Here is a 13,410-nt window from a genome sequence, read left to right as displayed (position 1 = left end):
AAAAGCTTTCTGCAGGTATCTCCATGAGTGGAATTCTGGAATCTTAATATTGAAACCTCGCAGATGCATCAATTTGTTGTAACACCGTTGGTGCCTTACAGTGTGTAACACTCACTCGGCCAGATATATCCTATTCGGTGAATAAGGTTGGTCAGTTCTTAAAGTCACCTACCGATGAACATTAGACAGCAGTCAAGAGGATCTTTAGGATATTTTAAATCTACAGTGGATCATAAGTTGTACATTTCAAAGCAATATACTGATCAACTCCTATTTTTTACAGGTGGATTTGTTAGCTACTTTGGGGGCTAATTTGATCTTTTGGTCTGCTCGCAAGAAACAAACCATTGCTTGCTCCTCCACTGAAGTCGAGTATGGAGCCTTGGCTAATGCAACAGCTGAATTGTTGTGGTTAAAGTCCTACTAAAGGAACAATAGATTCTTCTCACACAACTACCAACTCTCTCTGGTGTGACAACCTGGGGTGCGACCTATTTTACTGACAATCCTCTCTTCCATGCACGTACCACACATTGGAGTGGATTTTTACTTCGTAAGACTCCTAGTGGCTCAGAAAGAGTTGCAAGTGGAAGCTCATCTCTACTCAAGAACAAATTGTAAACATTCTTACAAAATCACTGTCAACGCAGAGATTCCTTCTATTGAAGAACAAGCTAAAGATTTGCAAACAACCTACTTCATCTTGAGGGGTTGTTAAGGAATTTGAATTCAAAAATCCTAATCTATTGTAAATTTGTGATCAATTCTCATCTATAAATACAATTGCTTTCTAATGGTTGGGCAAGCTTTCTGACTTCTATTATTTACAGGTGCACAGGAGGTTTTGGGTTGTTATCATTTGTCTTTTCCCTTCTATTCCTACTCATGTAATTCTGAGGCAACAAATTGTAATTGTGTGAATGCTCTTGATGTTTAACCTGTAGAATAGTAGAAAATTAATGAAGCTTACTTCTTATGGTAAGATTTCCATGGCTTTGCCGAAGCAAAACTCCAGATATTTATTGGATATGGAGGTCACTTCTAGTTCTATATACGGATCCGACTCATCCAAGATATTTAATCTTAACCTTATGAGGACCCATTGCTTTCCTGCAAAATCGAAGGTAAAAGAAAGGCAAAGAAGATTGCTATGGTGGGCTCTAAGCTGGGAGAAAATTAGAAAAAGCACATCTTTCCTAATCACACTACAGAAACTTTACGTCCTGTTGATGTAAAAGGCTAAAGTACACCTGTTAATCACTCACTTTTGTTCTTCCTTGACGGCTGCAGTTCATGATACTTTCTTCTGCTTTGAGATTGAGATAAACCAAAAGGGAAAAGGATCAAAACAAGGATAAGTATTGGCTGTGCAGGTTATCTTCTTATTGGGATCAGATGGAACTCACTTGTCACAACGACAGAAAATTGAGAATTCAGTAACAAACCCTTTTTAGTGGAGGAACTGTTATCATGTGGATGCATTTATGAATTATGCCCAACTTGAATCCTCACTGGGCGGCCAATCCCCATCAAGCTTTCTCTGATTTAATGTTTGGAACAACCAGTTGAACCCGATGGACCAATCCATATTGGTTCAATCATATGAACCCATACCTGAAAAAAGTAGTTTTCAACCCTGAAGGCTCTCTAGTTCTCTCTTGCTTGTGTTGATTCGTTTGAGCTTTTCCACCAATTTGATCCCAGATGACAAGGAACTCCATCGATGTCATCGTCGATGAAAATCTTCAGGATAACCCATCGCTGTAGTGACCGTCTTATCGCTCTCTTCTGAAGAAATCTTCCGAAGAATCATTTTCTTCTAAAGAGGTCTCCAGAAAACGCATTACTCATCTGAAGAGATCTCCAGAAAAACCCATCAACTTTCAATTGCACCTTCTAAAGGTTCTCCTTGAAATAGAGGAGGAAAAGAAATTAATGTATCGACGTACTGTTTGGGACTTGGATTTTTGTCATAAATTTTAAATTCCATGCAACCTCACCACCAATATAAGAAGAAAGCTCTTAGAATATTTGTCAAATCAGTCAAATCACTTTGAAATGGATCACGGAAGAGAAGAAGTGTATGGGTGTTCAAAGCACCCAAGTAGAAACCGCCATGAAAGCTCCTATCAAAGAAAGGAGACCGCCGATGATGGACTAGGAATCTGTGGGTGACTAGTGATGTGAAATAGACACTAACATAAGGTCTTCTGAAACGCCATTGGTGACCAGAAGAAAGAGAAAGAAACTAGAAGACGACAGGTGAGGTTCTATTTTTTCTAATACAGTTCTGTTAGTACAAGTCTTCTAAGGAACAACACAGTGGATACATAGAAGATCTTGGGTGACCTAAACCTTGACCCATCTTGCCTTCCCCTGTTTATCTGAATTGAAATTCAGAATCAATCCCTGATAAAAACAATCGTGTTAAACTCTCAAGGATTTGCCTAGATATTAAGTGAGGAATTTTGACCCTAACTACTCATAGACGTTGAGTTAACATGTTATTAAAGACATGGAACAAGGCCTAACCAGGTGAGCCATGAATGTAACTAATAAGTCAAGAAGAGTTTATGCAAAATGGATATTATAAATCCCAACTTATCAAAGCCTTGCTATATGTGTATGAACTTTGTACCTATAACACAAGGAGATAAAACAAATCCGGAACTAAAAAAATACTGCTACTGATTTGATTGATACCAATAACATTCTGTTCACCATTTACAGATTACAACCACCTTCCCCCTTCCCCCTTCCCCCAACCAAACCAAAAATGAGAACTCATCTTAAACTGAAGATCATCAATATACATATATCAGGAAAAAATATAAGTACATATTAGATCAAAATGGAAAAGCCATACATCTGCCATCGTAGTTGGGTGAACACCAGAGACACTCCATTAACCTGCTGAAGTTGTTCACCTCAAAATCCCTTCCATCCAATGAAATTATTCATTCATTTGACTAGCACGTTTTATCTGAAGCGCCGCTCTAACAACACTTCCCCTTGTAATAATTCCAATCTTGTTTTTTGGGTGGTTTGAAGAAGAGAATCAAATCACGTAATTAGCAAGGAATTGTCTAGAGGATTTCCCAAAATATAAAAAGGGAGAATTATGTGAGGATGTATGTTGAATAAACAAAAGGAGATCTCTTACCAGCTTCCCCTCGCTATCGACAACAGGAAAGCGATGGTGCTTCGTTTCAAGCAATAACCTGACAACAGAAATAGAACATAAATTCAGTTTAATGTTCTTCAACTAATGGGTACAACCATGAAAAGGCAAAGCACAAAACAAGTCATTGCAGAACACTGCATAAGCATAGCTCCTGTGGGGTGGTACACAAAAATAGATAAAGGAAGATAACCTAGCAACGTCTTCAAGGTTGGTAGTTTCACGAACAACAAGTGGGGCAGATGTCATAACATCACCAATGACCTTCCCATTGGTTTTGCTGAGCAACTTCTGTATCTCATGGAATGTCTGAAACAGTCAACAAAAATTAGAGATGCCACAGCAGTTGGTAAGAAAATTTTACAAACAAACATCCATATTTAGACAAACCGTAGACAAGACAACAAGTAATCCATGAAAATATGATGCTTATAAAACACATCAACCACAAGTGCACAAATGTAAACTGTTTCCACAAACTCTCAATGTGCACTACACCTACATCACTAAATTTTAGTAATTCTATCATGCAGATTAAGAACATGAACTTAAACAAATTTTCCATTGTCTAAGAGTGTCTGCGTGCAGCAATTGGCATTGTTTAATATGTTGTCAGGAAAGTGAGCAGCAGATGCATATCATCGAGTTTTTTAAGGTTCCATGCAATTTCCATGTTTTTAAGCCTAGTGTGCATGAAATCATACTCAAATTAACTGTTTAATTCCCACCAGCCAGCATTTCAATATGTTTTATTATTGTCAATAGTAAAACTTCTCACCAATTAGTAATGCTGGTTTTGACGTATGAAGATATTTTGAAATGGTAACAAGAAATTCTATTCATATTAGCAGGGCTAGGAGTTACAAACTGCCAATTTATAATCTTTTTGTTGATGATCTACAATTTTACCCTAACTGGGCTGCCAGACCATTTTTTTTATCTTTGTTGTGGTAGACCAAGAAAGGTATTATTGAGAGGGGGGGATGCCCTGGGGGGGGGGGGTGTGGCAACACTGTGAACTGCATCTGGAGCATATTACACATGCACTGAGAGCATTCCCTCAACCAGAAAAGAAGAAAGACTGGCCATACAACAAAGGGCCCAAAGTCACACCAAAAACATGGTGCAGTAGTCAATTTTGCATAAAAAGTACTAAGAGTGAATCCTCTTAGTCCTATGACAAAACAAAACTCTGATAATAGCTAGTAGCTAGTCTCCAAGAACTAGCGAATTCCAACTCTGCAACTATTATATGCAATTCATTCAGACGAACTATTCAAAAGATCACATGTCTCCAAAAGCCATTAGAGGTTAACATAGCATCAAATTAAACTTGTAGGCAGTCTATATTTCTGCTCAATTCAGTTCTGGATGGATCACTCAAATTATTAAGCATAATGTCAGAGAAAAATAATGTTATCCAAAAAGGGGTCTCCAAGATATTTTTCCTATTTGGGTGCATTGTGTCTTACATCAGATGTCAGCCGTTGAATTAGTAGTATTACTGGAAGCACAATGGTAATGAATGGAAAGTGCCATGGATGGCAATGTCAGAGGATTTTTGGCAGGCATTCTTTAGAATTTGTAATTTTCTATGGGTTTAGTGCCATAGGTCCACGATACTTCAATCCAAGAAAAAACTACACTTGAAACTCTACCATTTAGCTGAATATTACCATAGAAGGGAGTTGGAAAAAGAACAACAACAACAACAACAAAAGCCTCCCAACAAAGGGGGGGCCAGGGCCCCCCCCCGCCCAACCCCAACCCCCCCCCCCCCCCCCCCCCCCCCCCCCCCCCCCCCCCCCCCCCCCCCCCCCCCCCCCCCCCCCCCCCCCCCCCCCCCCCCCCCCCCCCCCCCCCCCCCCCCCCCCCCCCCCCCCCCCCAACAAGAACACCATAAAGAAAATGGGAGTATGAGTTAATTGATTAATTTTTACAAGCTCTATCAAATTATGATTAACAACAATATAATGGCAACAAAATGATAGTGCTTACATACCTTCCAAGACCTATCTGCTTCGGGAAACATGCATGTATCAGATTGCCGGCTACCTAATCATAAACAAAGACAAAATAAAGTCATAATCTGGATTCACAACTAAAGCATCACTCTGAGCGCAAAGCATATTCTTTTTCCAAGAAATAATTTAAATGCAACAGACATTAACTAAACAATGTTTAACCATACGGCAACAATTATTTCTTAATGCAATCTCTTATCTTTTGTTGCTTACACCACAAGGCTCCTATATGTTGCAGGCATGGGGAGGTCGACATATGCAACCTTATCCCTGTTTTCAGAGAGGCTGTCTGATGCGGATGTGCTACCTTAGACCAACTCTAACCCAACTAGGTTTCCAGGAAAAGACCAGGTCCAATTTGAATCATCGATCCGCTACAATTTTAGGAAATACGTTAGCTGGGGAAATAATGTATTTGCTTATTTCATTCTGTTTATTTAGAAGTTAGATTCACAGGATATTTGGATTCTAAGTCTCCAGTTCCTCATTTGAATTAGAGTCCTAGTCAGGGAGTTAGCCTTAATTTAGGTGTCTTTTAGTTTCCAATAAATAAGATGTAATCCCCCTACATTAGACAGAGATTGGAAGATGGATCGAATTTATGGTTTTGAGAGCCTAGGTCGCTATCTATGCGTCCACTCTTCATCCACCCATCTCTCTCTCTTTGTCTTATGTGATTTCCTTTCACCCTTTCTTCCTATTCTTCTAATTCTTCCTCTGTGAAAGCCCATCATATCAAACCATTCTCAGGTCTGCGTTACTGTTTCCAAGATTTGAACCTGTGACGAAGTGCTCAGAAACTGCGCACTTGACCAACGCACCAAGCACAATATGTTGACAGAAGAAAAGTGCAAAGGAGAGGAGCTGTGTTTCGATCATCATACAATATTACTCCATTTTAACCTACACAATGGTAAAAGAAAACTCTAGTCTCTACTTAACATTTTTACACAAATACATATTTTAGTTAATGACTAGGATGTATCTACTCCTATGTGTCAAGAAAAGAACATAGTTTTGGATGACATGTCAACTCCATGAAAACAAGAGTGTAATGGACTAATCCTCCACAAAAGCATCCATTGTGTAGTGATGAAGGATCTCTACCTCAACCCATAATTTACATCTGATTTTTCCTTTATGCGTTCAAATTAAACCCTATAAAAGGTAACTATATCATTGAGTATCAAGTGCGTGTTGCATTGGTTTGCCATGTTAACTTTAATAAGAGACTTCAATGAAGAGTAACTGTAATCAGAAGAATTTTAGGTAACACCATGGAGAATCATTTTCCCTCAGCTTAATTAAAACAACCAGGATGTTATAGCTTTGAAGTTCTTAAACCTGATATGGTGTCCAGCGCTAGCAAGTCATAATCAGAAACTACACCAACCTGCAAGTGAAAGAGGGAAGGATTAAAAAGCACTGATCAAAAGTGTCGCAATAACAAAATGTAATGAAGTTTAGTTTGACACCCAAACGAATGAGCAGACCTCCCTCAGTAAGCTTATATAATCCAGTGAGAATACCTAGTTGACCAACAAAACTAGATGATGTTTAGTCCACACACATTGAAAAACACAACTGTTTAATCCCCTTCTCTCCTCATAAGTGTAGAAGTTCACTGTCTAACAGTAGAAAGTAACAGCATTGTTGTTATTCAAGAATGGAATGAATAATCAGTGTTGGATCATGCATAATAGCTGATTTGTATAGTCAGAACCGGCTGAACACCATACCAATATGTAGGTGATATGGAAGCAATGGAGTGTATCAGGCGAGCAATCAATAGGTCCAGGAACCGGCAAATCATGATTTCAAAGATTACAGAGGCAAAGATGGAGGAGCCAAAGAGGGAGGGAAGAGGCAGAGAGAGGATTGTAGAAAGGGGTGAGATTTGCAGCAGTAAGTTGCAGGGAGGTGGGGGAAAAAGAGGAACTCCATCTTTGGATGGCCCATTACCCACAGAAATGGCCCCGTGTTTTTCCGTTGACGAGGTCTTCTGCTACGAAAACTAGACCTTGAAAGTGGAGGTCACAGTTTGGCTAATGCTTTCTCAAGCTGTTGGTACCAGTATACCACGACCCCTGCCAACATTAGAAATAGTGTTTTGGATGAGTTCCTCGTGGCAATCACCACTCATAGTCACAGAAGTCTTGGACTGCCTGCCAACGACAATGAAGCTTTTGGTGAACCAGGACCAGTAGAGATGATTTCAACTCCATGGACATCTAAAACAGTATTCAACAAAGAAAAGGGCCAAACTTGCAGTTTGATGCCTTGTCCTTAACTTCGTCGTTACCAATAGGTCTAGAAAGCAGAGGTTTTTCTCCTTGGGTTGAAACCACACCTTGTAGTCTAATCAGGCATGACTTAACAATTGGACATCAAAGTCATTTCAAGATTGTTAAGCAACCAGGGATACCCAGAGAACTGATACTAGATAAGAAAAATAGATGGTTCTAGCAATGAGGTAGCAGGAAAGTTGTGCTATCATATCTTTCTTCAGCATTATTAACCATCATCTTTTTTTTTTGCTTTACTTGTTTGATGTTTGCTAGTCTAGTCCGTTCACATCGATTTACACAACAATTGTCATCAACAGAGGTAAGAGGAGTTTAACAATATGCTTCATGCTAAACCTTCCTTCTCCAAGAACTCTGGATTTACTAATAAAGCATCTCGTCTATCCACAGCAGCCATTGAAAGTAATTTTCTCCCCCTTGTAAGCAGAGAAAAGGAGGAGGGGGGGGGGCAAAGGAAGGAAAGGTAACAGCCAAGAGGTTCAAGCTCGAGACCTCTGGTGAGCAAGGCTTAATGCACTTCAGAAACTGCCAATTGCACTAGATGGCTGTTATTTTGACAAGTTACTAGAACAACAGCACATCATCTTGCTTAGATGAAGTTGCGGTAACTACTAACTAGAGAACCTAATTTATAACACATTATTTTGGGTTAATAATCAATACAAGCTTATAAAGTGCTGTAAACCAATACTCCCCCCCCCCCCCCCCCCCCCCCAAAAAAAAAAAAATCAAAAGAAATAAACATGTCACTCCTTTCTTCCCACAAGCAGATTCCTAAAAGCACATTTCAGAGTCATATAGGTTAAAGCAAGATATTAGTACTTAGGATGTTCAGTAAAGATTCAAGTCCAGGAAACAGCCTCTCTAGAAACAGGGGTATGGTTGTGCACAGAGGACCAGGCCCTGCTAAAATGCAGGAGCCTGTGCACTGGGTAGAGCCTTCAGAGAAGGAATCAAGGCATCCCTACGGAAGTTCTGGATTCCAGCCCACAGGTATAATTTTAGGGCTCATAACCAGCAAGCTAACACCAGTGATGACTTCCAATCTAGGACTCTGATTAACTCCAAACTCAGACCAGATCTAAGTTATTAGCAATACTTCAATCCTCAGCGTTAACAAGTTACTCATGTGCACACCACACCTACTTCAAATTAAAAAGTGACATATACAGCAACCCAAAGTTCAGAAAACTCCACATGAAATTAAGTGTATTGCCAATCACTTATAAATAATCTCAATATCCCAAAGGGAAGGGACTACATACACAACATGACACCATTGTTTATATCATATGAGATCTCTCAAAAATAATAGTTTCAAATAGCTTGAGACACAAGCAGATATTTGTAGTGTATACGTAAGGACAACTGCTTAAAGATGGGTTAAATATACATACCAAATTCCACTCATCATCAATCACAGGAAAACCACTAATCCTGTTCTCAACGAGAGCCTTCAATGCTGTTGACAAAAAGACTGAATGTAAGAATCTGAAAGAATTTGGTAGGGCTAATGACATGATTTAGATATACCTTCATCAACTGTTGTAGTAGGCTTAACAACAACCAAATCCTTTTTTCTAGTCATAAAATCAAGTACTGTATACTCTCCGTGTCTTGGCTGTTTGTCAGCAATCAAAGGAGAAATTAGCCAAAATACAAGAGAGAAATTAAGGAAGAAGAAAATAACGATGGAAGATTACCAAAACAACACCTTTAGACAGCAATCAAAATAGAAAACTAACCACCCAACTAATTAAGCTTCTTATTGACTGGTACTGAAAGATCAAAATCTCAAATTGGCTGGAATCAGTAACTGCACTATCTTATCTACCAGTTTCATCCAATTGATGGGAAAATTTTCTATATGAATCACTCCCAGAAGCTTCTTAAAGTGGGTCAAGAATCTTCAATATGGCATCTTAGAGGGTACTTCTAGTAATGACTTAAGGAAGAAAAGAACAAAAACAAGGAGTAAAACCTAGAAAAGAATGCCAAGTCAAGCTAACAGGTAGCAATTAAATTAGAATTTTGTTGTGAAGAAACCGTAAGGATATCACGGCTTCAATTTCAGATTGAGAATGTAGGCCTTGGTGGGAATAAGATGGAATTTTCATAAGAATGATGGCAACTATTAAATTATCATAACTGTAATGACATGTAGGCAACCCAAGGTATTGGAGGGGTCATAGATGCAAGATGACGAAGACAACCAAGGATCCTGCCAAGGGAACCAACAAGACAAAGACAACTAAGGCAGTCTTTTGGCATGATTTTTGTTTTTTATTTTTAGCCAAATAAATAGAAATGGTGGCATTTGGTGTAATTTACACAGCTTATTTCTCTTTAAAAAAGTCTGAAAAAATACAAAAATGAAAAACAGGCCTGTTTTAATTTTTCTGTCAAAACTTATTTTATTTGTTTTTGTGGTGGTTTTTTAAGAGACTTGTGCTGCTAATGTGGATATGGGAGGTTAAAATAGTAAAATTACATCCTTTTTTATAAACTCACTTCTTTTCCCTCTTTGCTTCTACATAAACACACAACGGTTTGCATCCTCCCTGAAGACATTGCTTCTCTGGTCTCTTGCTCCGCTTCTCTTGGTCAACTTCTCAAGACTTCCTCATCTTGTATGCTGCTTCTCTTGATCAACAACAAAAGATATAGTTTTCCAAAAAAATGGCGTACCATTAACACAACAAGGGTAAAGAGGAGCCGGAAAATCCATGGCTTTGAACAATGGACTAAGATAAGGATTAAAGCTATTGAACTCTTTTGAGTCTCTATTTTCGAAATCAGTCAGTTGAGGGTTCCACTCAACTGGGAGAAGAGAATGAGAGGTGGACATGGCCATGATGAACCATACTAACTTCACACTAAACACATGTCTAACTTGGAAAGAATGTCATACAAGAAGTTGAAGTGCGTCTCGGGGTTCTTACTGCCTTCAGCATTGGCGTGGTTGTCCCTGTCTGGGCTGTCATCTTCCAAAAAAAGGAAGACGACTCTGCTTGATTTGTTAATTTATGGTTGAAATAAAAGAGAGTTGACTACTCATTCTGCCTTCAGTTTGAGGGAAGCAATACTGAATGTTTTTTCCTACTTTCTCCAAGAAATAGGACTAGCTCCAAAGGAATTTCTGTGAGTGACCTCTGATGGCTGGAAGTCAGAGAACCAGATCTGGACTTTATGGATAAAGTATTACTCTTTTTGATTGATTATGAACTTTGATTGTTGGTTTTTTTACAATGAGAAAGCACTAGTCTATGGGAGAAACACTGTGGTTCTTTTACTTTGTTTGGCTGACGCTTTCTTCATCTTGGGTTTTCTTTTGTTTTTTTAGCTTTCTGCTTTTCAAGCGTGTATTCTTTCGTTCATGGTTTCCATTGTAAATGCTTCCTGTTCTCCACGGGTTACTGCTTCACCACCTCCTCTAGTGAAGTTTAACGTGCAACAATTTCTAGGATTTTAGATCTTTTAACTCTCTCTCTATAATTGGAAAATTTTCAAGGACAAATTATGTTAATGATCACTGCAAATTGATGGGTTAAATCATCCTGATACATTCCAAGATTTATGAGATAAATAATGTCATTGCATTGAATCCTTTCATAAAACAAAACAAATCAACTGACATCTGTTGTCTTGAATTTTGTCAAAAACCTAAATACCATCCATTGATCATCTATATTTTAAAGAAGTCAACAAAAGAAAACACAGTACAGATGATTAATTCTCTCTCTATCCTTGTGAGAAATTTGAACATACCTGAGATTGCTTTCCTTTTTCTTTTTTTCTATTGGGTGGTTAAGGGCCTAAGGCCACAATATGCTTGTGAGAGATATTAAGGGGATGCTTGACCCCCTGTATATTAAATATATGTCCTGTAGATACATAACCTACATGTCTTCCCCAAAGCATTCTATTCACAACCAAGCACCCAACTAGTACATTACACCATCCTTCATATGGTAGGAAGGGCAGACAGGACATGCAGATAACTTGTAAATTACTTGGTTGAAGAGCTATTGAAAGTTTCATCTGGGATTGAACCCCTCGGCTGGTTGAACCCATTGTTCTGCAGTTAAATTTGAAAGTTTCATTTGGGATTTTTCCAATAAAAAATTATTTTGTAGAAAGGTAATGCCAACGTAATTTTCAGAGAAAATTTAATTTTCAAATCAGTTACCAAACGATTTTCGTATTTCAATTGAAAATGAATTTTAGTAGTGATTTTTGAAAAACAGGTAAAAATTAAAAATAAAAATCATGCCAAAGAGAAAGCCTAAGGCATCGCCTGATAGAAACCATAGTTTCATATTGAAATAGACATAAAGACAGGGTTGTGCCATTTCAGCATGGTGATGCAACAGCCTGTGAAGGGTATAGTACAAGAAATTGCCAAGATTTCTTTTTTGGCTGACAGAAACGACATTCAATACAAGTTCATATCTCAGTAGTATGTCCAGAATTTTACACTAAATTTTTTCAACCGGCTCTGATTTTACCCCAAAAAAAAGATCCCCAACTCAGTGGACACTTGGCAAGATCTCTATGCCACCCTGTGATAGTTTAGTGAAGTTGTCAGGAGCATGAAGTCTAATAACAACCTATCTATAGTTTGGTTGTATTGCCTACATCTGCTTTTAATAATCAGTTAGCTCTATATATAGCATCTCTGAATTCTATTAGAAGCTAGTAAATGCCTTGCAAAGTATGTTGATCGTGTGAAATAGCTGTTACTGTAAATTCTACATGAGTGCGAAGGACAACAAGGCACCCACCTCTTCCCCATCACCCAGAACTAATTAATCGAAAGGTGAAGTAAATCGCAAACTTAATCCAATTTTGTAACAAAAAAAAGGTAGCACCTCCTAAAAAGGAAGTTAGAGCAACTTTAAAGTTCAATCCAAATACTAAAATCTATTTAAACTCGTTTAATTAATATATTGGATTCTGTTCAACATCACCTACTCTTCTAAACCCAATTATGCCTACTCAAGGAACCAGCTTCAGTGCGGATCCTACTTTTAGGTTCAAGAAAATCATGGACCAACAAGATAGTATTCCAATCATGCAAGCTGAAACTCAAGAAATGAAATTAAATGCATGAACTGAAAAGAAAATCAAGAAACAATTCAAGAAACTAAAAAGGCATGGAAGACAGACAAAGCGATCTACTGGCACAAAATTAGGTTCAACAAAATCAAGGACCAACCAGGTAGTAATTTCAATCATGCAAGCTGAAACTTGTGAAATGAAGCTTAAACCCATGAAGGCATGAACTGGAAAGAAAATAAAGAAGCAATTCAAGAAAGAGAAAAGGTAACCTACCGGCAGAGAATTAGCCATCAAAGCATCGCTCCCAGCAACAGCAGAGAGAATACCGAGCCGAGCCGAGCGGCAATGAACACTTTGACGAGGATATATGGGAGTAGTAAGAGAGGGAAGTCGAGTACAGGGAGAAGAGAGGAAGCATGGCAGATAAGAACGAAGAGCAGACGAAGAAGCAGATGCAGAACAGAGACGAGCTGCAACGAGAGCGTCCGAAAGAAGAATGGGAGAGTCCATAACCGAAATTCAATTCTGATCTTCTCTCCTCTCACTTTTAACTTTTTCTTTTTTGATTGATGTTCGAATGAAATCCGAGAGATCCGAGTAATATTTATAGACAAATCAGTTTTTTTTTTTTTTCTTATTTTTTATTGGTAGAGAAAAGTCAGTCACAAGTTGCAGGAGAGTAGAAAAGTAGAAGAAGACAAAAGAGGATCTATTGGAGTTATTGACTTATTGCTGGCAGGTGCCCAAATTGCAGAAAACAGTATCAGTACGAATTCTTGGAATTAATAAATCATTCTTCTTCTTTCAGAAAATAAAATCTTGGTCGTAGTTGATTTCA

At 38.4% G+C, this 13,410-nt stretch overlaps 1 protein-coding gene across 1 annotated transcript; it reads right to left on the bottom strand.

Annotated features, from left to right (window-relative positions):
- Window positions 1–2,671: 2,671 nt before the first annotated feature.
- Window positions 2,672–13,142, bottom strand: LOC149018082 (CBS domain-containing protein CBSX1, chloroplastic-like). Its single transcript, XM_089152409.1, has 8 exons — window positions 12,846–13,142; window positions 9,045–9,132; window positions 8,909–8,973; window positions 6,550–6,598; window positions 5,184–5,236; window positions 3,375–3,490; window positions 3,164–3,221; window positions 2,672–3,028 (listed from the first exon to the last, which is right to left on the bottom strand). The coding sequence occupies exons 1-8, from the start codon at window positions 13,080–13,082 to the stop codon at window positions 2,954–2,956; spliced, it is 741 nt and encodes a 246-aa protein (XP_089008535.1). The 5' UTR covers window positions 13,083–13,142; the 3' UTR covers window positions 2,672–2,953.
- Between the last annotated feature and the right edge of the window lie 268 nt (window positions 13,143–13,410).

Source organism: Hakea prostrata, chromosome 4 (assembly GCF_041222555.1).
Source record: "Hakea prostrata isolate BN-2017 chromosome 4, UWA_Hpros_2, whole genome shotgun sequence".
In the NCBI taxonomy this organism is placed as follows: Eukaryota; Viridiplantae; Streptophyta; class Magnoliopsida; order Proteales; family Proteaceae; genus Hakea; species Hakea prostrata.
Note: the sequence above shows the minus strand (reverse complement) of the source record. Positions and strands in the feature narration are given on the sequence as shown.

Excerpts from the sequence above, each read along its gene's own strand:
- LOC149018082 (XM_089152409.1), bottom strand. The coding sequence starts at position 13,082 with ATGGACTCTCCCATTCTTCTTTCGGACGCTCTCGTTGCAGCTCGTCTC. Across the intron at positions 5,237-6,549 it reads AGCGCTGGACACCATATCAG|GTAGCCGGCAATCTGATACA; the intron begins GTTTAAGAACTT and ends GTTTATGATTAG. Across the intron at positions 3,029-3,163 it reads TCGATAGCGAGGGGAAGCTG|ATTGGAATTATTACAAGGGG; the intron begins GTAAGAGATCTC and ends CCAAAAAACAAG.